At 38.1% G+C, this 26847-nt stretch overlaps 1 protein-coding gene across 2 annotated transcripts in view; it reads left to right on the top strand.

Annotated features, from left to right (window-relative positions):
- Nucleotides 1-26847, top strand: part of jade2 (jade family PHD finger 2) — a 214121-nt gene that overhangs the window by 103801 nt on the left and 83473 nt on the right. For both annotated transcript variants that reach the window (XM_023962509.2, XM_023962510.2), the window contains exon 5: nucleotides 24329-24483. In XM_023962509.2, coding sequence (XP_023818277.1) covers nucleotides 24329-24483 — 155 coding nt within the window. The remainder of the gene's footprint in view (nucleotides 1-24328; nucleotides 24484-26847) is intronic.

The following is a 26847-nucleotide window of genomic DNA, read 5'->3' as shown; positions in this document are numbered from 1 at the left end:
TCATTTCATAATGACTATTTGTGATAATGAATTGATTATTGTCATGAATAAAAAAAACATGTCTTGTAATATTTCTGAACATTGTAACTCATTAGGGTTATAATATTGGCTCCTCCATACGCCAAGATAAGATAAATGTTTCTTTGTGCAGCCCAGAATCCAACTTAATAGCAAGAAATAACTGAAATGCCTCCACCTCCGCATGCAGAAAAGATTAAAATGATCAAAAGAGGTGCGTAATGACAGTCTGACATTGAATGCATCATTCAGCTGTTGCCACCTCTTTCAAACCATTATGAAAGAGATAAGGTGATGTAATGTGCAGTTCTTTTCAACAGAACATTCCCACAAAGTGCTTTTAAATACATTTTTATTGTAACCATGAAACTAATGGAAGAAAAGAAAATGCTCCTGCTTATGACAGTTTTACCAGCTTCTTTTCTGCTCCTGAACAACCGCTGTTGGTTTCATATGATAATGAAATTTTAAGCCCAGACTCTGTTTGTGCTTTTAATGCTGTATTTGAGTAAATACATTTTATTGTGGCAATCCAAACTGAAGGATGGAAAAATAAAAAATACCCTGAAAAAGTGTTTGTGAGTAGAAAGAGATGCAGCCAAGCTGTCTGTTTGAAAAACCACACATCCTTCTGTGCATTAACAAATATGTTTACACATAAACTACATACAAAAAAACCCTATTTTTAGATGGATGTCTTTATATTAAATATCTTCATTTTTCTTTTTTTATGTGCTCATTTTAAAACAGTTAGTGGGGATCCCAGAATAATAAAGTCATATCATTAATGCTAAACTTTTATGATTTCAAAACAGCAATTTGGGGGCATTTATTTGTTTTAGCATGAAATTAACGCAGTTTTTTATTATTTATTATTCTTTTGATTATTTTTTTTAACTTAAGGTATGACTAGATTAAAGGCTTTAAAATCTTAATAGATTTAATAAAGTATCATCTGACAAAAAGACTCTTGGAAGCATTATTTTATTTTTAAAAACTCAGCAAATGTCTTTTTTTATATAATTGTTTTGTTTCTAGTACAAACTTACAAGTTTATTCAAAAATGTTCCACTTTGATTTAAAGATAAATATATTGAATATTGACGTGCTACTAATATGCAGTAAAAAAACAATTGAATATATGAATATTTGAAATTCCAATCTTGTCAGTTTTCCTCCGACTAATAAAAACGTTTTTGTTTCTCCTGGTTTAAAGACTGCCTGATGAAAATCGCATTTTTAACATGTTCTTGTGGCATTTTTCTGATGATGGGGTACATATATTAAAGTATTTCTTTATTGAAACTGTTGTGACTCTGTGGCAGATTTAAAAAAAAAAAAAGCTGTTTCGGTCATGTAGAAAATATTCTGGGTGGGCCACAAGCTCCCTACTCTGAGATCTCAGCAACGGGAAAGGGAAAGGGGGCGGGGTTGCTTCAAGCCAACAGTCCCACATCTCGGAAACAAATATTTGATGAACTACTGCTGCTCTGCAGAAACTGTGTCCTAGAAAACAACAAATCTGGCTGAACGTGAGATAATAAAAATTAAAATTCCACTGGGAGTGCTTTGAAAATAGATCAAAAGGTGATCAGAGTGGGTCTTCAGGGTTTGCAGACAAACTTGAACGCCAATAAATCAAAGGAGAATGTCACAGGAATCTAGTTTTTGCCTTTATATCAATATAGAAGTAGAGCATTGTGTTGTTTTTATATGTATTATACATGTACATGGTTACATGCACAGTGCATTTTGTTATGAGTACAAGTGAGTCATCTCTATATCCCAGCAGGTTAAAGGCCCACAAAGCACCAGTAAGTACTAGGGCATCATCTAAAGCAGGAAAACATGTAATAATAGCCTTACATTCTCTTTTTTTCCCTCCATTTCTGCATTATGTCTTTTCTTCCTGCTCTTTTATCTGTTAAAGGCCTTTAAAAAACCAAACACCCACACAATTACTGTGATGTGTCTCACAAAAGCACAGGAGTAAAACACATGCAGGCACACTTTTCAATTCTGCCTCATGCATGTAATGAGTGCCCACATAATGGCTGTCTTTACCAAACACATATGTCTATGAACACAAAGACCCACACTGCAGATACATTTTTGCTTTCAGAGCAACTTGCATAAACACCGACACCATCATATATTCATAACTGGCACAGTGATAAACACTGCAGCACACGGACGAGGCGGTGCTGCCGGACTGAAAGCCTGTCAACAGGATTCCTGCGATGTCTTTCATTTGCTCCGCGCTCTTATTTTTCTGCAGTGATTTATTGGATGTGAATGAGGGTGACACATTTTAACACCCAAGACCTTCGTTTGAGAGTGAGCTGCAGGGCAAGCGAAAAGCTGTCAGAGTGTGGTCAAGCAGTCGTTTTGTTTTCATCCTCCCCACATCGATCTCTCAGGCTGCAGATGGTTAGATGCTGCAAAGCAGTTCAAAAATCTGAGGTTGGGCTGGAAAATTTCTGTCTTTTAGACAGTTTACAAAGAGTTCAGGCTGTATGAAGCTCATTAAATAAAATCCAGCAACTCTCTTTGCCTTAGTCTGAACTTTCAATATTGTTTTTGCTAAATGGAAGAAATGGATTTAAGCCATGAGCTGCTGGTTGAAGGCCAAATGCAAGTCTATCACAGTTGGAATGTAATTTGTAATACTCTGAATCCAGAGCTCACAGTGCTCTGAAGTACTTGTACAAGATTATTAAAGGACAACTGATATGGAGATGTGCTCACTTAACTAAATTCAGTGAGCCACTAGAAATATTTAATGGCCCTTCAAGTCCTGCATTCAACCTGCTTTTAAACTTTTGGAATTTATTTCTCATAAAGGCTGCAGGAAAGTCTATATCCAACTTTTTGTTGCTGTTTTTCTACCACATTAATATTTTTTATCAGAAAGGCAGACATATTGACGTGCTACTAATATGCAGTAAAAAAACAAACAAAGGTGCAGAACACAACAGCAGTCAAATATTCTAGTCTACATCCTATTGTCATGGTCATGATCTCAGTAACTTAGACTCCTTACAAACTTTTAAATCCAAACTTATAACTCATCTGTTTAACTTTGCCTTCTCCTTCTAATTCACTTTTGATTCTCTGTCATTTTTTACTTATTGTGTTTTTAAAGGATTTTTTGAAATTTATTGACCGCTATTTTGTACAGTATCTTTAAACTTCCCTTTTGAATTCGTTTTTAAAGTTTTTAAAATATTGACCTCTGTTTTGTACAGTGTCTTCGAGTTTGTTGAAAGATGCTTTTGAATAAAATGGATTATTATTATTATTACTATGGTTTTTCAAGAAGAAAACTGAATTTATGATTATGCGATCAAAACATAGGTTGAAAAATGTATCAGATAAATTTGCCTATTATATTATTTATCTCTTCGTATTTGTTGAAAAAAAAATTTGAAGCCGAGATTCTCTTGTTGTGTATTTTTTGTTTTACAAATAGGTTTCGGTTATTTTGTCTTTGGCCAAGACGAATCTTTGGAAATAAACCTTTTTTGAATAAAAATAAAAACAACCCAACACTATTTAGAATTTTGAGTTAAAGACCCACTCCAATCACCTCTCGATCTATTTTAAAGCGTTCCCAGTGGTCTTTTAACAATGATGATGCAGGTTTTTGCCACAATCCAAAAACCTGTGTTTTTTTTCTAGAACGTAGTTTCTGCAGAGCGGCAGGAGCTCAAACTTAAACTTGTCCTGGTCTAATGGGATACTGAAGTCCTGCAGCAGGCGAGATGTCTGGCCTGGCTCAGTGGGAACACCCTAAAAGCAGTTAGTGGTGTCGAGGGTGTGCAGGATTCTCTTTGTTTCTTTAGCTTCTACTCTGACAGCTTCAGCATTGTTGGCAGAAGCAAATCTTGAACTTGCGTGCAAAGAGCTCCTCAGTTCCTGGGAGGTTGTTGCAAACAGCTATGTGTAGGGGAAGGTTTGGAGTTGTCTGCTTCTGATTCACTACGATTTCAATAAAGAAACACTCAGAAATGCAAGTTTAAGCTGAATTTTCTTCTTACAAGTCCTCCATCATCAGAAAAACACCACAAAAACATGTTAAAACACAAAAAAACAGCATTGTGAATCAAGAGCAAATGACAAAAAAATGCTGCACCGGTAGTGTTAGGTTGAGGGGTGTGAGGTAGTTGGAGACTGCATAAACAGGCAGCTCTGTTTTGGGTGATGGGAAAGGGGGTGAGGTTGCTCAGTGCCAACAGTCCCACCCAAAACTCAGTAAAGAATTTTTAAGGAACTCCTGCTGCTCTGCAGAAACTATGTCCTGGAAGAAGACACAGGTTTTCTTTTTTGTGGCTAAAAATGTCATCATCATAAGTAACAGACCACTGGAAACACTTTTACAATCGACCAAAAGATGATCAGAGTGGGACTTTAAAAGAACTTTAAGATGTTAAATATACTTTGGTCATAAGTTTAAGTTTGAATAGTTAAATCAGACAGTTAGGATTATCGTGTCCGTACAGGACTATTAAAGCTTTTAAAGATAATGTATTGTTTTTCTACTTGACTATCTGTCAGTAGACCCTCAAGAGGTCTTATGGCCGCCGTGTGCTCTGAAGTCAGGAGAAGAAGAGTGTTTGTACGAAAGTTGAACTCTATGGGTTTAAATTTCTCAACCTTACAAATGTCCTTGAAAGCAAATATGCCCGCTCTGGAACTGAACACCAGCTTTTTAGAAGAAAAAAAAAAGTGATCCAACCCTTGTTGTACTCTGAAATTCCTCGTGTCAGGTCCCCCAGGTGCACAGGTATTGCAAACCCCTATCTGCCTGCATGCAGCTGTGTAGCTCAGTGCCCGGACCCATCTTAACCATAGAAGCCGAGCAACCTGATCCCATTAATAAACCCAAAGACCACACAGTCTGACCACCTTAAGCTGGAAGGACAGCTAGGGATGGCTTTGAGAGAGAACACGCATGTTCCTATGGGTTTCTCTACAGAAAGGCATCCTATATATAGTTGGTGTTAACTCTTTATGTCAAATGTAAATGTGTGATTTGAAAACCTGACAAATCTTTGATCTCAGAGTCAAATCCTTATTCTGCAAGTTTAGTGTAAAACTTTATTGGAAAAGCTTTAATACTAAAAAAAAGAAGCTTAATCAAATTAATCTCCGCTTAAAAAATGCAGTATACATTCATTATAAAGCACTTTTTTGTGTTTCTTTTACGGCAAAAAGAGCTCTTTGGATAATAAACATATAAATAAACATGTTCCCTTTATTTATGTTAACAATTTTTCTTTACAACTAAAAATAATTCGTTTTGAAATGAAAACATGACAAAAATCTTCCAACCGTGTTAAATCAAAAATCAAATTGTAAATTTTCTGAATGGTGGAATCAACTCAGTAAAGTTTAGCATTAAAATCCTGAATTCTAATCTTATATTTACTATTTTGTTTTAAACAAAAGCTTCACTTAAACCTAAGCAGAAATGTTTTGATTGCACTGCAGAGTTTGAATTTTACTGCTCAAAAGCATGAAATCTTGAAGTTTTTCTAAATGTGTCGTCATACATTAGAAATAATGGGTGGAGTTGTAAGTTGTTGACTCAAGTTCACAGTATTCTTCTGTGTGTCATCTTTATCTCCCAGCAGGTTAAAGGTCGTCTTTGTTTGTCTTTGTCTTCTTCAATGGGTTCTCGCTGTACTTTTCTTCACCTTTTTTTTTCTGGTTCTCGCATTGGAGCTGCCCGCCTTTCTCTCTGTGCCTCTCTGGTTCTCAACTAACTGGAAAATATGAATGAAAACATTCCCCAGTTTTGTTTGCACAAACTGATCCATGCACAAACACACAACCCTTCCCTTTCCCTTTTTTTTCCTTCGCCTGTCTCCTCCTCCCTGCTTCTCTTTCCCCCTTTTATTATTGCGAGCTTTGTCTCTTTTGTGTAACAATGTTTGCACACTTCTTAGGACAGGACTGAGAGAACGCCACTGATGTGTGTGTGTGCGTGTGTGTTGGGTGTGTAGTTTCTCCTTTCTGCTGTTTGTGTTGTGCTGTGAAAGCTTGGAGAGGAGAGACGCGATTTGTGTATTTTTGTGTTGGGTTACATGTTTGAGTATGCAAGTGTGAATGCACGCCATTGTGATGCTGTGTGTCTGGGTGAGTATTTGCCAATGCGTCAGAGCTCTCTCCTGTGTCTGTGTGTAAATATAGCCCCGTGTTTGTGTGTGTTGCAGGAGCCTGCAGTGGTTTGGAGCACTGGTGTTAATAAGTCTGAATCATATCCATGACAACAGGCAGACCTCTCTGGCATCTGAACCACAGAGCAAAATGGCATCTCACTATAAAACACAGATTCCTGTGTACAATGAGGCTCTTAGTAAAGCCGTTCAGAGTTGGGATTGTGCAACATTTACCATTTGAGTTCACCCCGTCCCATCAGGCATCTTCAAATCATCTTATACATGTTTTCTTAGCATAAATGTCAAGGATGCCGTCAGATTCCACCCATTTCTTTTTAGCTGTCTACACTTCCAGCTCTCACCTTGCATTATTTATAAAGTGGACACATTATGTAACAGTGGTCAGTGACAAAACTCAAGAAGGCTTCTCTATATTTACCCAGAATCTTTCAGCTGGAAGGTTGGTGACAAGCTGGTGGTAGCTAATGTCTACCTTCAACAAGGAAATAGTCCAGTTAGCTGAATTATTAAATGTACAGTGGTTCCTCATGTATCACAAGAGAACTTTTAAAAATAACTCACAACCGACGAAATCTGTGAAGTTTTTATCTTTATTTTTTACAATAAATGTCGATGTTATAAGAGTGTAAAACCCCTTTATATACTTTTCTAAGACTTTTCATACGTTTTTCTCTTTCAAACTCTTAAAAAGTAAGTCCAGTAATACTGAGTATAAAAAAAAATCTGATTGCAATTCAAGATTTATGCAAATTTGGCTTTTTTTTCCAGAAGAAACAGAAGAGATGGATTGACAATGATCTACAGCCAACAAAAAAAAGCATGCACTAAAAGAAATGGTGAGGGAACACTATATTAAAGACTATTCTTTAAAAAAAAAAAAAGCTTGGTACAGTAAAAGTTACACTTTAGTGAGCTTAAATTTCTGTAAAAATCAACTTAGTCAAGTATTCCCTCGTTTATTGCGGAAGTAACGTTCTAAAAATAACCTGCAACAGGTGAAATCTGCAAATTAGGATTACTGATGTTCTGAGTCTGTAAAACCCCTCCCTATCCACAGACATTAACATTTTCACACTTTCCTCTCTTGTTTAAACTCAAAGTTCTAACCTTCGTAAAAAAAAGAATGCGGTTTTATAGAATGAGAACAAAGATCTGTAAATTTGGCAAAGTAAACACATCGACAATGATCAACAGTTATTCCATTTTAAAAACTAAATGCGCTCTTTAAAAAAAAAAGCAAGGTGCACTGAAAAAAATTCTGTGAGACAATGAGACAGCGGAAGATGAACCGCTTTACATCGAGTTACATTTTCATGATGATGTTTACACATCAGTGTCAGTGGTTTGTTGATGTGATTAAGAATTGTCAAGTAGAAGAGAAATCCAGCTGAAGACGTCAAAAGGCAAAATGAAGGGCAGGACTGTTTTAATGGAGATCCAGCTTAACCTAGAAGTCTAAAAACAATCATTTAAACTTGTCAACAGTTTGCAAGATTGGAAATGGAGCCTTTTTCAACTAAAATATTATGAGAAAACAAACATACAGATTTTTTTTTAAAACATTGCCAGTTTGGTGGCTACTTTTTCACATTATTTCACACTTCATTTTTTCATATATTATTCCACAATTGTACTCCTAATGCGAATGCTAAATGCTATCCTGAAGGCTTCATGCATCATTTGCTCTGCAAAGACGGCACATTTTCAGTAACTGAGTTCAGCTGAGATGTTTCTTGTTAAGCACCGTCTGTACGAATTTGTGATGCTTTATTTGTAATGTGCAGCAGCAAAAGTAGTCTTGAGACAAAACCAATGGACTGCAAAGACCAAATATTTGTGTGAAAATTGGGCAAATGAGCATCTCATCATGCCAAAAGGTTCATTACGGACTCATAAAACAGCTGCAAAGTGAAGATTTTACCATAAACCTCACAGTGCCCCAACATAAACACAATCAGAGAGCAGCGCTTGCATGAAGAACTCTCCCCCCCACTTCCCTCTCAGCAAACACTAAAGGGGCTAGAGTTGGCAATAGCCTAATAAATCTACATATGGGTTACAAAGATGCTTTCTGACATAAATGGTCTTTTTGGGAGGAAAAGGGCGACGGGAACAAGGCAAAATGTGTTAAACAAACACCTTTTTGGATTTCAACTGTCTGTATTTACTGCTTACGGGGGGCAGTCGCTCTGTTGGTTGAGCAAGTCGCCCAATGATCGAAGGGTCGGATGTTCGATCCCCACTACCCCTCATTGTGTCCTTGGGGCAAGACACTTCACCCTCCTTGCCTCCAGTGTGGCTCCACTGGTGGTTGAATATGTATGAATGTCCCGGTGATGGTCAGAGGGGCTGTAGGCGTGAACTGGCAGCCACGCCTCTGTCAGTCTGCCCCAGGACAGCTGAGGCTACATCGGTAGCTACCATCACCAAGTCTGAATGAATAATGGACACACTGGAGGCGCTCTGATCGTCTGGAAAAGCGCAGATAAATCCAATCCATTATTATTATTCTTGTCTTGTGTTCTTTTTATGGCAGAGAGATAAGTAATTATTGAGGATCTATATTCTTAACCCATTCATTTTTTGTGGTGCTTCATATGGTTAGCGGTTTCAAACCGATGAAGAAGTTGGCAGTGACTCATAACGTAGGGAACATAAGAAACTATGCAAGAATGACGGATGCTTTGCATGACTGTATAATACAGTGGCTGATTGTTTTGAAGCTCCATAAAGGTGAGTCATCTGTAAAAGGTCACTATGTAATTGATGTTTGTACCAATGATTGATTTTGCTCACATTAATGTGACTCACTGCTCACAAGGACACAGAAGATGTTTCAGTTTTGTGTCCATGTGTTTGTATTGACAGGATTTGCAATGTTTAATGGAAAATTCAGCTTTAATTCCTTTTTTTTTTAATTCTGAAAGATTTCCAGTGTTAGTAATACTCCTAATACATCACTTTTCTGCTTCTTTAGGAATCAACTTCACTTAAATATGGAGTTTGTTCATGTTTCTCTTAAGAATGCATCCATTTAGATTTTCAAATGAAATAAAGAATCCAAACATTGCATGAGTGGTGCTGTCAAACTCAGTCATGATTACTTTTTATTATAAGTATCTTTATCTTCACACAACCAATGTTGGATCTTATGTCTTTAGTTTTATTAATTTTCAAATAGTTTATAAGAAAAACCCTTGAAATGAAACATTTTACTCATCTTAAACTTATTAATTAGCACCAATGTTTCAATTTAGTGCTTTTCTTCATTAACCATAATACTTTATCTATATTGTCCTTTAGTGTGTCATCGTGACAGAGAGCGACACATCTTTCTAACAGTTTTTATTTTGTTGTAAAGCTTTATTCGTGTTTTTAATGCCTTCAAGCTTTTGGTAGATTTGTGCCACACAAATAAAACGTTATTGTCCTAGATTAAGACAGTATTTAATTAGAAAAATGGGCAGAATTGGTCATCTTTATGTTTCATTAGTGCCAATCAAACCTTTTAGAAGCACTTGGATTGGTTCAAATGTTTGACTGTTGCATGTAATGTACAATTCATGCAACTTTGTCAGAAATACTGCAGCTAGCTGTGTTTATGTCACAGGAAAAACCACCTTGAATGTAGTAAATGCAATAATCCTTTAGTACCGGAAGCGAAAAACACACGCTTTTCGAACTGCAGGACTTCTTTAACTGTTTATACAATTGATGTAATTCCAACGGATTCGGATACTACGTAAAGCTGCATTTTTCCGTGTCAGAATCAGTTGGTGTATGTTAGATTAGATTAAATTAGGTTAGATTAGATCAATTTTATTCATCCCACAATGGGGAAATTCTCTCTTCTTCAGCAGCAAAAAAAGACACTCAGAAATACAAACAGCAAAAGAATGGGCATACCCAGAGGATAAAGGGACCTTCAGAACAACATTATAGATAAGTAACATTATAATACAACATTATAGATACCCTATGACAAAGTAAATTAAATGTAAACAAAAATAACTAAGGAAAAATACACAGCAAAAGCAACCGTTGAAGAATAAAAAACAACTGAAAAACAACGACAACAACAGTTTGCAAAAACAAATGAAATTAGTGACTGAAAAAAAAAACATGTTGATTGCGTAACACACTAAACTACTGTAAAGTAAATGGTAAACTTTGTATACTTATATAACACTTTAGTACCTAGCCCTGAAGGTCCAGAGCCCTTTACAGTCACTGTCCCATTCACCCATGCACACACACATTCACACACTGATGTACCGAACACTGGCACCAACCTATAACCACCAGGGACAATGTAGGGTCCAGTGCCTTGCCAAAGGACACTTAGATAAGAAGTCAACTACTCTACACCTGCACCACGGTTTGGCCCTTATCCTGTGTTTCATATCAGTGCAAAGCTGCTTTTCTCAGCTGCATAATACAGTGGATTAATTGCAAAGCCGGTTGAAGAGTTACGATAAATCAAAGAACATCAACGCTGGAGCTGGAGCTCCGATGTGAAAGGGTTCAAATGCGTCAAAGGTTGGGTCAAAGGGGAATCTGATTAAAAAAGCAGCTGCTGCAGGTTTTGCCACAGGTCAGAAGCCTTTTGGCTGCAGTGTCGTTGAGCTTTGCCGGCATACACATTCCACTCTTCTGACCTGTAAAATGATGAAAAAACATGGATGTATGAAGTTCATAAGTAGTCTGTGTATAAATCCTTGGACAGTCATGCAACCGGTTTCTGAAATTCAAATGATAGGTATTGTTAACAGCAGGAGGCAGAGCTCAATGTTGGGTTCTGCCAGCCTCATCTCCCCTGTTTGTGTCAGTGCAGAAGACAATTACAGAAAAATTCTGGTTAAAGGAGAATGTAAACAAGCTGCCAGTTTGAAGCCCAAGACGTTGGACCATAACTTTACTCTCTTTCCAGAGTCTGTCGTAACCACTTTGACTGCAGCGTTTAAGGCCCTAATCATTCCCACATTGACTCAGACATCCTGTCTCTGTGAGCCGAGCAGCTTCTGATGAACATGTGCATGATTTTAGATTTCAAGTGCTTGTAATCAATAACAAAGCTGCACATTGAAGAGATTGCGTGTAATGGTGAGCTTGCAATGAATAAACACCAGACTTGAAATGTTAGCTCATCTGAGATTTTTCACCTCATTTCTGAGGTTAGAGTTTTATTACTCTCTCTGCTGTTCTAACAGCATTTGTGGTTACAGCGTACATCTGTTTTCAGTCAGAAAGTCAACAGAAACAAGACAGTTCTGAAAAAGTTTCATCTGCCAGACACTTCCCGGCTTAGTGAAGACCTCACCAGATGTAAAATGAACGCAAATATTAAACAATGGTGTTTGATGTTTATGTACAATCCCCGGGGTTAGGATTTTTTTCCCCCTTACTTAGTTAATAAATACATTTGTAGGGTCTTTTGTTGTTGGTTGTTGGCTCTGACACCAACCTTTCACAACTTTTAGACTTGATCTTAGCTCCTCTTTAACTCAGTGCTTTGCATTTTTACAAATTTGTGGTATAATTGACAGATAACGCTCCAATTTTTGTCAATGTTTGCAGAAAAATTAAAATAAAATCCCTAAATTGGTAACAATAGTACTTTCTTTGGCAGTCATTATTGATCCGAACTTTAACATAGGATTGCCATCAACCAGTGTGGTACGTCAACCTTCCAAAACAGCTATGTACCTTTAAAGGTACTTGTTATGTTGGGGCATGGTCACAATACCATCCCTAAACCAGGGGTCTGCAACCTGAGGCTCAGGAGGCTCCTTTTCCCCTCCATTGTGGCTCTCTGGTTAAAGAAAAAGAACGTTTTTCATTTAAAATAAAGTAACTATAAAGTGAAACAAAGTAAAGTAAACCAACTCGAACTTTATGGAACTCATTTTCAAACCGTTGAAAAACATAAGGAGTCGCTCCACTAGGCTCCTGAATACAGTACTCACAATGCTCCAACAAGCCATCACTCAGTGTGGCTTTGGAGCTCAACAAAGTCAAACCAAAACATTTGGACAGATTCTATAGCGCCATTTACACAGAGAGTCAATTGGAGGTGACGAAGCACTGACAGAATTCAAACTTCAGGTGCATGTCATTGTTAGGTGGATTTTCAGGATTTTTAAGTGTGCCTTATGGTTGAAAAAATATGGGTAGGGTCACCTTATTATTTCTGATTTGAACATATTTTGTTTGATTTACAAGTGTCTGGCAGAGATGCACCAGAAACGGCAAAGTAAACTGTGTTGCTTCTTTTAAATCTCTGCTGACATTACACCACTACCATCTGCTGCATTGAAATGACCCAATGTGACACAAGGTGTCTTTTTTATGTTTATGTAGGATTTATGCCAAAAAGCAATTGTTCATTTATATTTATCATAATAGTAACACTAACATAGACACAATTTAGTGTCTTATTTTTCTAAAGGGGGAAGTATGCCTTTTTGTGGCTCCCATCGGGTTGCTGTAGGTCTGAAATCCACCTGAATATATCTTTAAGTGTTGAAGGTTGCAGACCCCTGCCCCAAACCTAAAGGTGGAAGGTCTGCCAGTTACTGCACACTGACCTGACTGTACCACAGCAGTTGACATCTAAAAACAAGATTGTGTCCCAAAGCAGAGAGGTTTGAAGAGACTGGCAATGTCTGCGCTATGCAATGGCTGTCTGGCTTTCTTAGGCACTTACACACCATGTGGATGCTGGCACGCTTACAAAGAGATCCCCATGTGAAAACCAGGACTGGAAAAAGAGGGATTACAGGGAAGAAATGGGAGTAGCTGTTCTTCTCAGTGCTACTATGGTGGAGAGGTATTCCAAGAATGAGAGATAATGTCAATGCAAAATGATTGTTTTCATGTTACGTGAAAGGCATGTTTGAATACGTGCTTTATTCTGTATTCAGACTATGGTACCTAACAGCATTTTGGGCAAGTTTCAGTGATATATTAAAACCAAAATCTGCCTTTTTAATAAGAATTAATTTCTTAAATACATTATCTTTTTCTTCTGGAGTGAATTCATTAAAATCTTGTAAATTTTCTCCTTCTCCTTGAAATTGTTTTCTTTATTTTGATCTTTGTTCTTATGGTCCCCACCGCTCTTTTTTTATTTGTTTGGTTTAGTTTCTATATTCACTTGGACTTTTTTTTCTTTTATTCTCCTCTGTTTACGTAAAGTTAAACCTGTAGATTATCATTGTCCTTGTGATTTATCTACAATCCATTGGGGTGGGTCGCCTTAAATTAAAATTGTATTTGTCTGTTTTTAACTATAAAGTGCTTTGATCTGCTCAAAGCCCAAAAAGCACTTAAAAATGCTTTTGTTGATTTGATTTGTTTTATTGCAAAAGAAATGTTATCGAGGGGATCAGTCAGCTGTAGTCTGTGTAAACCTGTTGCATAGTGAAGATTTAACACAAAAATAAAAAAGAATTTGTCTTTAAATCTAAACATCACTAAAGTGTTTTTTTTTTTTTTACTAATAAAAATCTACAAAAAGAAACTTTTTACATTGTGTAGTTTGAGTTCTACCTATAGGATTAAACAGGCTTTCGTGTTTTCTTTCTCTGAGAACTTGATGTCTGCTGAAGCCCTCATTCCCTGTGTGGGCAGAGACCGATGAAGAACCGGTCTCAGCCGCTGTCACTCTTCTTCCCACACTGGAAATGTCTCATGTAAACACTGAGCTCTTCATCGCTCCTCCAGTAGACATTGTTACCGATGTTTTATGGGACGGATGAAAGTGAGGAACATATGGGAGAAGGTTTAAATGCTCAGTTGACTTTTTGTAAAACAAGTCTCTGCCATTCCTTTTGATCCGTCCCCGTCACTAAATCAGCCGGATAAGCTTTTGGTCCAAGGTTGTCGCTTTTTCCCTAAAATGGTAAATGGTAAATGGCGTATACTTATATAGCGCCTTTCTTCCTACAAGGACAAAGGGCTTTACAGTCACACACACATTCACTCACACATTCACACACTGGTGGCGGCTCCGCTGCCAAACAAAGGCGCCCGCCTACCACCAGAGGCAAGGTGGGGTTCAGTGTCTTGCCCAAGGACACTTCGACTCATGGGCGTACAAGGCGGGAATCGAACCTGCAATCTTACAGTCATGGGTTGACCGCCCTACCGCTGCACCACGGCCGCCCTAAAACTTGGGTCAAATGCAGATTTGTGGGGTGGCAGCGTTTTGGGGGAAAATAGATAACTTTTTGAGGATATTTTCCCCTTGTCCGTGCCTCGGTTTTGTTTTATTTATTTTTTATTTTTTACAAAATTCTCAGTTTTTTACCAAAATATGTTTATTTTTTCTAATTGAAGCACTTTTTTTTTACAGAATAGTGTAACCAATGTGATACCTTTAAAATAAACTGCTCTTTGAAGTACTTTTAACATCTGGATTCTTTTTATAGTTGCTTTCAGGCCAAACAAATCACCAGAAGTCTGTTTTCACTTTTAATGTCATCTGAAGTGATAGAAACTTTACTTTAGTTACTCTTCCAATACAACAAGTCATCTGGAGCATCACTTCCAGCCAAAACTTTAGCACCATTTTCATGCCCATTCAACTGAAACGATGCTGATGGATAGCTTGAAGTTTAGAGTCTGAACATGAGACAATGATTTGCATCTGCTTTTTAGCTTACGTCTAACTTCTTCTTTTTCTCTTTTGCCACACATTGATAAATATGAAAATGTCATGGCCTCCCTGCCCAAGCTCATGTTACTTCCTGCTCAGGTCTGTTGTGCTCCTGCAGCACACTTTCCCACTTCACTCTCCCGTTCCCTGGAGGCAGATCACACGGAGCCTGCTCAGAGCTCCACGCTGAAGAGATGCTGTGGAGGTGTTGTGTTTGCTCTTCATTGTTTTAGGAATCAGTGCCCCACAGCATGAACTTCCTCCTGAATATTTCATGGCACACTGTGAAGATCAAAGGAGATCGGTTGTCTTATTGTTATTAATCCAAGCAGGGGACATCTCCATACCCCCCCCCCCCCCCCCCTTCTAGGACTAAAATTTAAATGAAGAAAACTCAAAAACAATTCATTTGCTTGTAATGGAAAATCTCATCTTTTGATTTTATGTTGTTTTTAGGTTTTCATGATTATATTTGATGTTTCTGTTGGATTTCTTTCCAAGTGTTTTTCATTCTGGGACAAAAAGTGTTTGTTTATGTTCCACTACAGTCAAACTGTGCAGTTTTTCCATCCCAAAGACGCACAACAGTGCAGTTTCACAGCAGGAGAGCGCGCAGCCAAAACACAAGTTGAACAAAAACAAATAAGAATTTCCATCGATAGCGCTGACGCTCAGGAGATCGTGTTTACAATAGGCCACAAGTTTATAATTACGGGCAGGACAAACATGTGGAACCTGATTCTGCACTAATCGCTAAAGATTTTCCTACTCTGTTATTACCTGATCAAACACAGACACCAAGAGAAAACGTTTCATTTGACAAGAACTATCAGATAAGAATATATTTGTTGGTTTGAATGATGTTCTCTAAAAACATTTTATCATGTGTATCATTTAAAATGTGAAGATTAAAGACCCACTCCAACGAAAATCGTGTTGCATTTTCCTCATGATGGAGGACACATATCTGATGCATTCCCCTACAGACGAGTAAATACATTAAAATCTTCGTTTGCCTGATCCGAGCTGGTACTTTCCCTCAAAACTTTACGACTGGATAGCTCCAACATTGCCGGCCGTTTTTGTTACACTGCAAATGTTAGTTTGGGGTTGTGAGGGGCTGTAAGCTTGCAGGAGAGGGTTTAGACAAAGGGATGATGGGATATCAGCGGGGGCTTACTTCAGCGCTAACAGTCCCATTCACAACTCAGAGGTGAATTTCCGATGAACTCCTGCCGCTCTGCAGAAAATATGTCATATTAAAATGACAGGCTTTTTGATTGAAAAAGCCAGAAAAACTGCATAATTGTAATTTTAAAGAGGACTGGGAACGATTTTACAATAGATAAAATATATTTGGAGTGGGACTTTAAGCCTTTTTGCACCAGCTGTTGCAAATTTGCAGAACACTGTGTCATAAACTTGCCAGGAAGGGCTGATACTGTACGAGTCAATAAAATTTAACTTTCTCCCTCATTTCCATAAATTCTAAAGTAAATACTTCAAATACAGCAAAGGTTCTTTGAGCGACAAAACAAATGCTAAACAGTCATTCTTTTTTAATGTGCAATAATTCTAAGTATTTTTTTAAACATTTATTTAATTATAAAAGAGGAATCTGCTAAACTGTCTTGACCTCAGATCCAAAATCTGTTTGTCCTGGAAGTAATTCATAAGTACATTTAACTGTGAAAGAAAACCCTCCTGTGAAGTGAATTCACAGGTTCATCCATTTTGCTGCTTGACAGGAATCTCACCGAAAGACAGAAAATCTATAAAGAGCTGTGCAGAGAGCGGCTCTGACAGATGACTGCGTTGTTACAACACAATGAGAGGCCTTGTGCAGAGTCTTTTGTTTACTTATGTTACATAACATAATGGTTATGTGTGGTTCCTGCACATGTGATAGCCAGATACCTGACACTCATCGCTGTGCAGACCTGCATTCTTTGAATGTGGTGACATCATTGTGAAGCTTTCAGGTTATGTGCAGCTTTGTTTTTCATTCTGTTCATCCGGCGTCCATGAAACGAGGCTCACCTGGAGCTTCAATAGGTGCTTTTCAATGTGCTTGAACTTTAAAAGACGGAAAAGAGATCTGACACATAATTGTGAAAGATTTATTAAAAACATTTTTCTTAACCCAGTTTAGATTTATTGGAAGTTTTGTCTTTTATAGTAAACTAGGCCTGCACAATATACCGCAAATTTATCGTTATCGCAATATCCAGCTCTGCAATATGCATATCGCAAAAGACGGCGAATATCGCAATAAATCGCAAACCCAAAATGTGTTAAAACAATCTTCTAGCAGCTTGAAGCATTTAACGAATCAAATAAATCCCTTTATGCTTTGACCAATCAGATGGACGCCTTCCCATTGTTGACCAATCGGATGGAGGCCTATTATGTTAGATGTTTGTCCCCCGTGTCGACGAGGGTCATTTGGAGTATAATTTTTAAACTGTTGCAATGAAATGGGAATGATGTTTTTGTTTATTTTTCTATTTGTTTATTTACTGCAAATTATATCGTTATCGCAATATTGATCACTAATATCGCAAGTTTTCCTCATATCGTGCAGCCCTAGTTCATACTAGGTCACGTTTAAGTTGTGGGCCTCTATCTTTTTTCTTCATTGTTCATTTATGTTTTGGCCACAGCTATAGGTCTTAACTTTTTCTCCTTTTTGAAAAAGACTTGGATTTTAAGTTATGTTGACTTATTTAATAACACTTGCAGTAAAATGGAAATGTAGGAGACACCAACCTATTTTATTCCTGGGCATCTATATAAATTTTTTGTAATCATTCATCATAGTTTTGGCAAGTTCTATGGTAAATATATTTTCTTCTTTTTGAATAAAACTTGCACGTTAATTTAAGTTGTGTTGAATTATTTGAATAAAACTCACACTGAAACCAAAATGTATTGGTATTTTTGCTTTTCTATTTTTCCATTTATCGCAAGTCATACCGTCATCGCAGTTTCAAACACTGATATCGCATATCGCAGATTTTTCTAATATCGTGCAGGCCTATAGTAAACTCAGAGTTGCTGTAAATCTGAAAAAAAAAAAAAAAAAAAAAAAACACATTAAAATGGAATATCCCTGTTTAGTTTTTCCTTATGTTTCTCTCTGGAAATGTTCCTTTTGATAAAAAAAAAGTGTTACTTTTAATTTTACATTTTAGAACATGTTAGAATGGCATAAATTCAGACTCATTTCAGGACATTCAAACCTGTGGGATATTTTATTTACTGTACCACAAGATACAATATCATTGTCAGAAATGTATGTTTGTGTTTGTCCTTCCACATCATTCAAGCTTTTACTGTCATTTTCTTATCATTTCTGTGGAAAATAATGCAACGTTCTGTTAAAATCCAGCATCATTAAATATTAATACTCCGATCAGATTTTTTTTATGTCCCTGATCAGATTCAAAGTCATTTCATTCTGAGTATTGGCCAATACTGAGTCCTGATCCAAAACTTTAGTAACATATTCAAAAAATGATCAAATACAATTAACAGATCCCGATCCAGATCATTAATTGCAAATGAACTATTTCATGAACATTTTATTGCTGTTTGATACTTTTATTATTTTCCTCACAGAAATATATCAAAACACTTTTCTTTACCAAGTTACTGTGAATTTCATACTTGAAGACCAGAATTAATTGATAATTGATTTTATGACAGGAGAGGTAATTTACGAGCCAGACTTTGGACATGCCTGACCTAAACAGAGCACTTCTGTGAAGTAGCTTCTACTATGAACTAGAGAAAAAAGCTAACTAGTCAAATATGTCTATGAAGACTCTCATTCATCCAGGTAGATTCCATCATAGTAGTAGGTTTAAAGGTTTAAAGAATTGACGACGCCTTTTGGATAAGAGGTGTAACGTTTTCACCTTTAAACCAAGTCCAGATGACCTTTAAACCTACAACTAGTAAAATAGGTAATAACTAGTCATGTGGAGAAAGTTTGGTAACTGCAGCTTTTATATCTTCAGAACGAGTGAAAATTTGTGGTCGTATGTAATTCATATCGCTATTAAAAAGTCTCAAAAAATATTGATGACTTTCTTTTTAAAATTGTTGTTTTGGTATGAACCATTTATTAGTTTTGGTTGTTTTTGGAAAAGTTTTTTGTTTTTGTTTTATTAACTTTTCCCGGGGCTTGCACTTCTGTGCCCCCTTGCCAGCCGTCTCTGTTCATGCTATGGCCACATATGCCAAAATGCCACCGTGTGGTGATCTAAATTCACGTTTTTAGTTAAATTTGTTATGTGGCATCTGTAACCCAGAGGCGGCAGTCACATTTTTACCTACAGCATGGGAGGTTTTAAGAAACAGTTAAAATTTTATGGCGGCTGGTCAATTTTTCTCTAAAAGTTGACGTGGGTCAGTGGCTGCCTGGGCACATTTCAAGGTGGCACGGGGGCAGTCCTGTAACTGAATGGCCCGCTTTTTATATACCATTTGGTATACCCCCGGGTATAAAAAATGATATTGAAATGGAAAGCGGCCATCCAAAGACATTTACACATTGTTCAATCAGGCTGCCCCCGCCTTTTGGCTGCCCAACTTTGTAATGGCGTCATCCCCGCTTGACTGACGGACGCCTGGCAGCGGCCTGACTGCTGCCATTTACATCCAAGACCACGCCAATGATTTTCAAAGAATAGTGCGACAGCACCGAACTTTCATGACTATATGGCGCACTTAAAAGTCTAAGATTTTCTCCAAACTGTAGGGGGCGCCCTATGAGGTAGTGCGCCTAATGGCGGCTTGAGAAAGGGGGAGAGAAATAAGACTCAGTCCCATGAGTTTTAGTGGCCATAGGCTAAATCCCAGGTCCCCACAATATTGTTTATATAGTGGCTGAAGGCCTGTAGCTATCAGCTAGGCGGATTGATGGATTTTTAGATGCCGTTTTATGACAGAAAAAATCAAAACTAACTCAGATCTGCATTTTTCAAACACACACTGAGTGTTTGTGCACTCACTGTGCTTAAGCGTCACTTCGCTAGCGCGTGTGTAGGAAGGAGAAAGCAGAGTTTAGGCGTTCCGTGAACCTGCGTGAAGAACAAGGAGGGGGGGGGTCAGGCGCTGAGCGCAAGTGAGTCTGTGAGCGCATTCAGTTTGTGTTACTCAGTTAGGGAGAACAGTGAAAAGAACAGAGACTGGTTCTTTTATTAACCCATTCTGGAGGTCCCGAGGGTCAGAACGGGGCGTTTACGTGCCCGCGCCTCAACACCCGGTGCGCCTTTTGTATGTGTCAAAGACTGAAAAATCCTCCGTAACTGAGACCTATAACCCGGTGCGCCCTATGGTCGTGAAAATACGTAGATGATTCTGCCAATACCTATCCATTGTGCAGTGGCAATTGTGACTGCAGCATTAATTATCATTAAAAAGAATCAAAAACCTGATCTCTTTTCTATTAAAAATAGTCTCAGTCAAGACAAACTAATAGAGACACTTAGTGTCCGTTTTAAACGTTTATTAAAAGAGTTATTGAGTCCAGAAGTCAGAATCTTTGAATATCTTGCTATCTTTTCCATACTGTTTTTGTGCGCCTCCTGTTTAAACTAGCGCTGTGTTTTGCTGTGCTTTACAGCAATAAAATGTCATGATCCAGCCATGTCATGTGCAGCCTTCTAGTATAGCGTCTATCAAATCAGCGCTGATCAAAATAATAATAAAATTCATATCTCGTCCCTGATCGGGATACAACACTATAAACGACGTGATTGAGCCATATTTCCGATCATGTGATCTGATTGAAACATCCTTGATAAATACTGTCTAAAACAGAAAAAGAAAAACTTGTTGGTTTTATGTTTGTGAAACACTAAGCAAATTGCTTTTTTAACTGTATGTTTTCTCCTTTTTTTTTAATTTACTCTCCCTTTTCCATTAGCAGGTATATTTTTGTCGTATCAGGCAGCAGCATAATTTAGCGGAAATTCTCCGCGTCATTCTCCGCCTCCTCTGTCTTCACACAAATATATTACCGTTTTGGATTCATCATTACCCATTAGAACATTGATCTTGCTGTTAGAAGCAAAAGTGGCCATTTGCAGACAATAGGGGGATGCGATGTGTGCTTCTATTAGATTAACAGATGCACCATCTACAGTGAACACGCTGTTACAATTACAAGGATGGTGTCATCATTTGGAAATGGAAGTACCCCTTTATGTTGGCGCATTTGCATGGAAGCGTGGAAAAGCGGATCAGAGCATCATCAATCGGAGAAACTCAAGTTTTTCACGTGAGAAAAGAGCTGCAGTTTATGAAGAGAAAGTGGGACATGTAGAGTGAGTCTCTCCCAAAAAACAAAGGAGTAATGATCCTCAATGGATCTGGGAGGAGAGGAAAAAAAGAGAAAGGGCGATGAACACTTTAATAATGACTTTTAATTCTGATTTCATTGTGAATAGTTTGATTTGTCAATGTGCTCTGTAATTACACTAATTAGCATTTTTATTGTCTGCTACCATAACCACCATACTGACTCAGCTGGGACAGTCCAACTAAAATTAATAGTAACCTATTATGTGTTCACATAGAATTCATGACCGATTTTAGTCTAATTACCATTTTTATTCTGATAATTATGTAACCAATAGTTCCTGATGGTTTCATTTCCTGTTCAGCTCTGATGGTAGCACACGCAGAACATGGTTCTGGCTGAGACGCGGTCCGAGTGTGGCAGCTGTTGTTGCGTCGGTGACGGCAGCGGTGCCGATGGTTATGATGAGCATAATCACAGTGCTGCTGGTTGTGACGGCTGGGATGACAGTGAGTAAGTGAGTGGGTGGATAATGAGGCGTTGAAGACACGAGCTAAATGGAGAGCTGAGAGCTGTTTGTGGATTTGATCATTGACGCACTTCACCTTTGCACACAGAGGTCACAACTTCAGCGGGAGATAGTGGGGACATTAGGGCGGCCAGTCTGCCCGTGCAGAACAGTTCTGTTTCTTGATGAGATGTGTGTTTATGGTTTTGTTGGGTGCTCATCTCTTGGGGTTTGGGTTTTTCTGTTTGTCATTTTCGTGGAATCCTTGTTCATGTTTGGAATAAATTAGGGGTGCAATGGATCACTAGCCACAGTCCCGCACACACGTGCCACGCCCTCCCCGCGTGCATCAATTAAATCAGTTGCCCGTTTTCACACCACACTGAACGCAGTTGCAGCATCAAACACGTCCACCGTCTTTGTTTTAAAAGCTTTTCTCGACCTCATGGTGGAGGACGCGGATGACGATAGATCACTAGACCAGTGGGAGGGGCTTTATAGCAGCCGGGGACACTGTGAAAGAATGTAAAGTCGTAAATTCTGAAATCCCCTTATCCTCGAACTTTTTTGTAAAGATAATTTTTTTTTTTCAAGATGCATTGTCTCAATCCATTGCAGACTATTTTTCAAGAAGCCTGTAAAAAAAATCCCAGAGAGCACCCGAAGCTTCATTTAGAGCTGCACATTTCTTTATAAAGAACAAAAAAGCCAGCTAGGCCCCTATATGTGTTTCCCACCGACATAGTAAATAAGCAGACAAATCACGGAGACTTTTGAAAAGACTTAAAGTATTAAGCTGAAAGTGTTGCACAAAATGTTATATTTTCATTTACAAAGTGTTTGAAAACTCAAAAACTTGTTTTGACTAGAGGTGTGTATCGGCAAGAGTCTGACGATACGATACACATCCAGATACGCGTCCCATGATATGATACATATCGCGATATTGTACCAGAACACCTTTTTTTTTTCAAAAGTATGACTTGGAAAAAACTCTACCTGAATATTAATACTCCTATCAATCTAATACAGCGTTGTCCTTTTGTACCAATACAAATATCGCCAAATGAATATTGCGATAGATCAGGGGTCGGGAACCTTTTTGGCCAGGAGAGCCATAAACGCCACATATTTTTAAATGTAATTTCGAAAGAGCCATACAATAATGTAGTGTCCCTTTCCCACACTAAGGCACGGAGACTTAACCTCTTTTAAGGTTCTTTATTCTGGTTACTGTAGACCACAACAAACGCCGTACAATTAATTCAGCAACTCCTTATTCTCTCCCGCCGAGACGAGAGCACTTCTCCCAACTTTATATTCCCCCGTCCTGCTCCAGCCCTCCCATTTCCTTATTCGGCCCATGGCTGAACCCCATTGGTCCAAACTACCTAACAACAGGCTGAGCGACAGAACTGAGGGCCAATCAGATCTCTGCTTGAACGATGCGTTCCATGAACTCCAGAACTTTTAACGCGGCCCAACAGCCAAGTTAAACTCAGTCCGCGACAATTTGTTTAAAACTAAATATACAAGTGAATGTGTGCATTTGATGTAATTTCAACATTTTTAAAGTACAATAAGTCTGTGGATTCTTTTTAATAACATTGTTATGCTGTTGCTAATAAATGATGAGTATTTCTCGTGGTGGTTTGCTGATGGTCTAGTCTGGTTGATACGTGGTGAGTTTCTGCTTCATGCAGGCGTTGAGACTTTAAACGTGATCGTAGGTCTGAATGTTCTGTAGATGTGAGACAGACATGGAACCAAACACACACCCACGCTGCAGGAGTGACGGGCAGCGGGTTTACGTTTTTACCATCTCTGCGCGATTTACCTGCTGCCGGTCCCCCCCCACCCCCACCCCCTCTGCTTTCTTCCTCACACATCCCGTCCCCAAAACTGCGCGCTCTTCCTCAGGGAGGCAATTCAAAGGTTTCCGGGTGGTACAAACTCTGTGAAATAATAGATAACAGTAAACTGATAGTTTTTTCTCCAAGCACCGCTACTACTGCGCGCCTCTGGCATCGCATTGCGCCCGAGAAGGACTGGTCTAATGAAAAAAAAAAAGTATAATTAAGGATTTGTCTGCGAGCCACATGTGACCATCAAAAGAGCCATATATGGCTCGCGAGCCATAGGTTCCCGACCCCTGCGATAGATCGTTGAACCGATTTTTTCCAACAACCCTATGTTGATGTATGATTTCCTTGGCTTTAAAAATGTTAGAAGTGATCTTTTGTACCATCAATACTTATACATGTTTGAGCAGATACACAGAAAAAAATCCATGATTCATGTTTACACATATTTTTCTTGTCATTGCTGTTGTGTAAATCATTGATTAGAATTGTGCAAAATAATGACTATATGTGAGCATAATGTTAATATACCTACTGCTAATTATTTTTATCATTACTATAACTATACTAGACTGTGGTTTTGTTTTTTTGGGACATTTGCAGTAAACTGGTCCTGTGTAGCTCTTCATGCTACTCTGACCTCATAAAATAGCCCACATTTTGTTACCAAAGGGAATTTTGTTTTCAATGAGGTTCAATCTTGAAGCCCAAAGATCACTTTTGTGTGCTGAGTCAGTCAGTTTCTTGAGGAATCAGAAAGACAAACACTTTATTGATGTGTTTCAGGTGTCTGCCGGCATCCTTGGCTGAACTGTCCAACAATGGGCGGCAAAAGGACGGAGAGTCTCATTTTTCCCGCCCTCAGCCGTACACCTGCTACGACCTGGATGACCTTGATGTTGCCTGGCTGCAACTGGTCAACCTGGAGTTCAGACAGATGGGTAAGTAAAAAATGTCGAGTTTAAACTTTTAAAAGAAACAATAAATATGCTTCGATGCATCATACATCCTGTTTTTGCAGTTTGTGGTTAGAATTTGGACAAGAATGCATTCACAACTCTTTTAAAGCAAAAACATCTCAAATTTTACTTCAGTTCCTGCAAAAAAAAGACATTTTTAAAAGTCTTACTGTCTCATTTTTAGGCATTATTGGGATTTATTTTTATATCCCGCATTAGTCCTGGTCTGCTAGGACCACATTGTTTTTGCAATTCTTCCTTCCCTCTGCGCGTTTGAGGGAAAATTTAATCCTTTGCCTCCGACTCAAAAACTTACTAAGATTTTCACGCACCTACTACCCGGGGAAAATTAATTTTGGGCAGATAGATGGACCTCCTCAAAAAAATGATGACGTCTTATGTCGCTGAAAAAACATATTTTTCCACAAACAAACCAAAACAGGGAGGTCCAATGGAAATTAAAAAATTATTATGGGATGGCCACAGGACATTTAGCTTGGCGTCCGTTTAGTGGTAGAGTGTGAAATTTGGCTGATTTTCTTATTTTTCCACAATATGGGAACAAGGACTTTTGTTCGAGTGAACGTCATAAACCTTCACACGCACCACAAGGTTAGGTGTACAACCATCCCCGAGTTTTGTTGACCTCTGACCTTGAGAAAAGGCTGCCATCTTAAACCTTCCAATCTGTACAAAATGATATAACATGAAATGTCAGTATTATGAATGTGGGCGTGGTTAACAAAAAGCCTCAATTCAATTTAATTCAATTATATTTATACAACCCAATATTACAGTAGTTGTGTAGTAATAAACATGAATCATAAAGAACGTGAAGTCATAGAATATTCAATAGGTAATGGCTAAACTAAACTAAACAGACTAAGCTAAACTGGACATGTCTGCCCTTAGACCCTCCTTCGCGGTGAGGAAAAACTCCTAAAAAAAATAAAGGAGAAACTTCAGGGCTGTCCACAGGAAGGAGTGGGCATCTCTTGCCAAGTAAAATCCAAAATGTACATTCCCAGATTCCTTTTAGAGTTACACGGATCAATTCTCTATTCCCAGACAACAGGGAAGTAAAATGGTTGCCATGGAGAGAAAAAAAATGTTTTAGAAAAGCTGACATTTTGGAAAAAAGTTGTTTTTTCTTGATGACAACCGACTTACTACATATTTGTTTCTATAAGAAGTCAAAGTTAAAGGGGAAAAAAAAGTCAATGTCAATTGATGCTGATGTTAAGCTGAGCTCAGAGTCTAATCACATAATGTCTCTGACATTTTTAGCTGTAGTTTGTCTAGTTTTTGAGGGTTTCAGGTATAAAAGTAACATTTGTCTAGAGACACAGGATTTACACCTTCTTTTTCTAAAGAAAAACTTCTCTGAGATCATTCAAATCTAATTTAACGTCTGAAGAAACATTTACACAACTTTAATTTGGTCTTAAAAACTGTGCAGTGTCCCTGATTATTCCTCCCCCTTCCATCCCCCTCTCCCTCCCCTCTGATTTGCTGCACTCTCCATTTTGTCATGGTGACAACTGCTGACCCCGAGCATCTCCCACATCTCCACCATTTTATTCGATATCTGATCGGCCCTCGTGAGATAAAACAAAGTAATTGTGTTAGTAAATCCCCGCTGGGGTTGCAGGACTTTTTCTGGTACAAGTTGTCCCTTAAATCAAACAGACACACACACACACACACAGGCTCTTCCTGGAGCAGAACGACTTGTTTCTCATAACCTTCAACAACAGATTAAACAAAAAGAACAGAACATTTAATGGGTTCTGCTGGCTGAGACTCCAGATTTTAGATTGAGGTGATTCAGCATTTTTCTGCCTCTGCTTTCCATCATCTTCATAGGTGGAAGGGACGTCTTCAAAATGTTTACCCAGAGGATAGAACTCATCATCGAAATGATTTTTTTTAGCTACAGTTACACATTTTGCATGAACTCCCATTTTCGTTGCAGAAGAGTAATCGTGACAATATCAAAGATTAGGGTTTTATGTTAATGATTAGGATTTATACCACAGTAAGTTACAGTTAGAGAAGAGCAAAATGCTCCAGTAAATTTATTTAAATGTGATAAAACTGTTGTACTTTTCTTTTCTTTCAAACCACCCAAAATTGTTAAGCGGAAAAAAAATCAGATGAATCAAAATGGACATCTTCAGGTTTTCAGAATGTCCTCTTTGTTCACATTTGTGTCTTTTGTAAATAAAGGGTTTTTTTCTGACATGAAATCAAATTCTATCATTTTGTCATTGTAAGACTCTGACACTAAGAGAACATCAAAGTACTGTGTTAAAGAGACAATACTTTTGTTACTGTGGAGCAGAA

The sequence above is a fragment of the Oryzias latipes genome, chromosome 14, assembly GCF_053564925.1.
Source record: "Oryzias latipes strain Hd-rR chromosome 14, Olatipes_Hd-rR_3.1".
NCBI lineage: Eukaryota > Metazoa > Chordata > Actinopteri > Beloniformes > Adrianichthyidae > Oryzias > Oryzias latipes.
The sequence above is the reverse complement of the archived record's forward strand: the minus strand, read 5'-3'. Positions and strand labels throughout refer to the sequence as shown.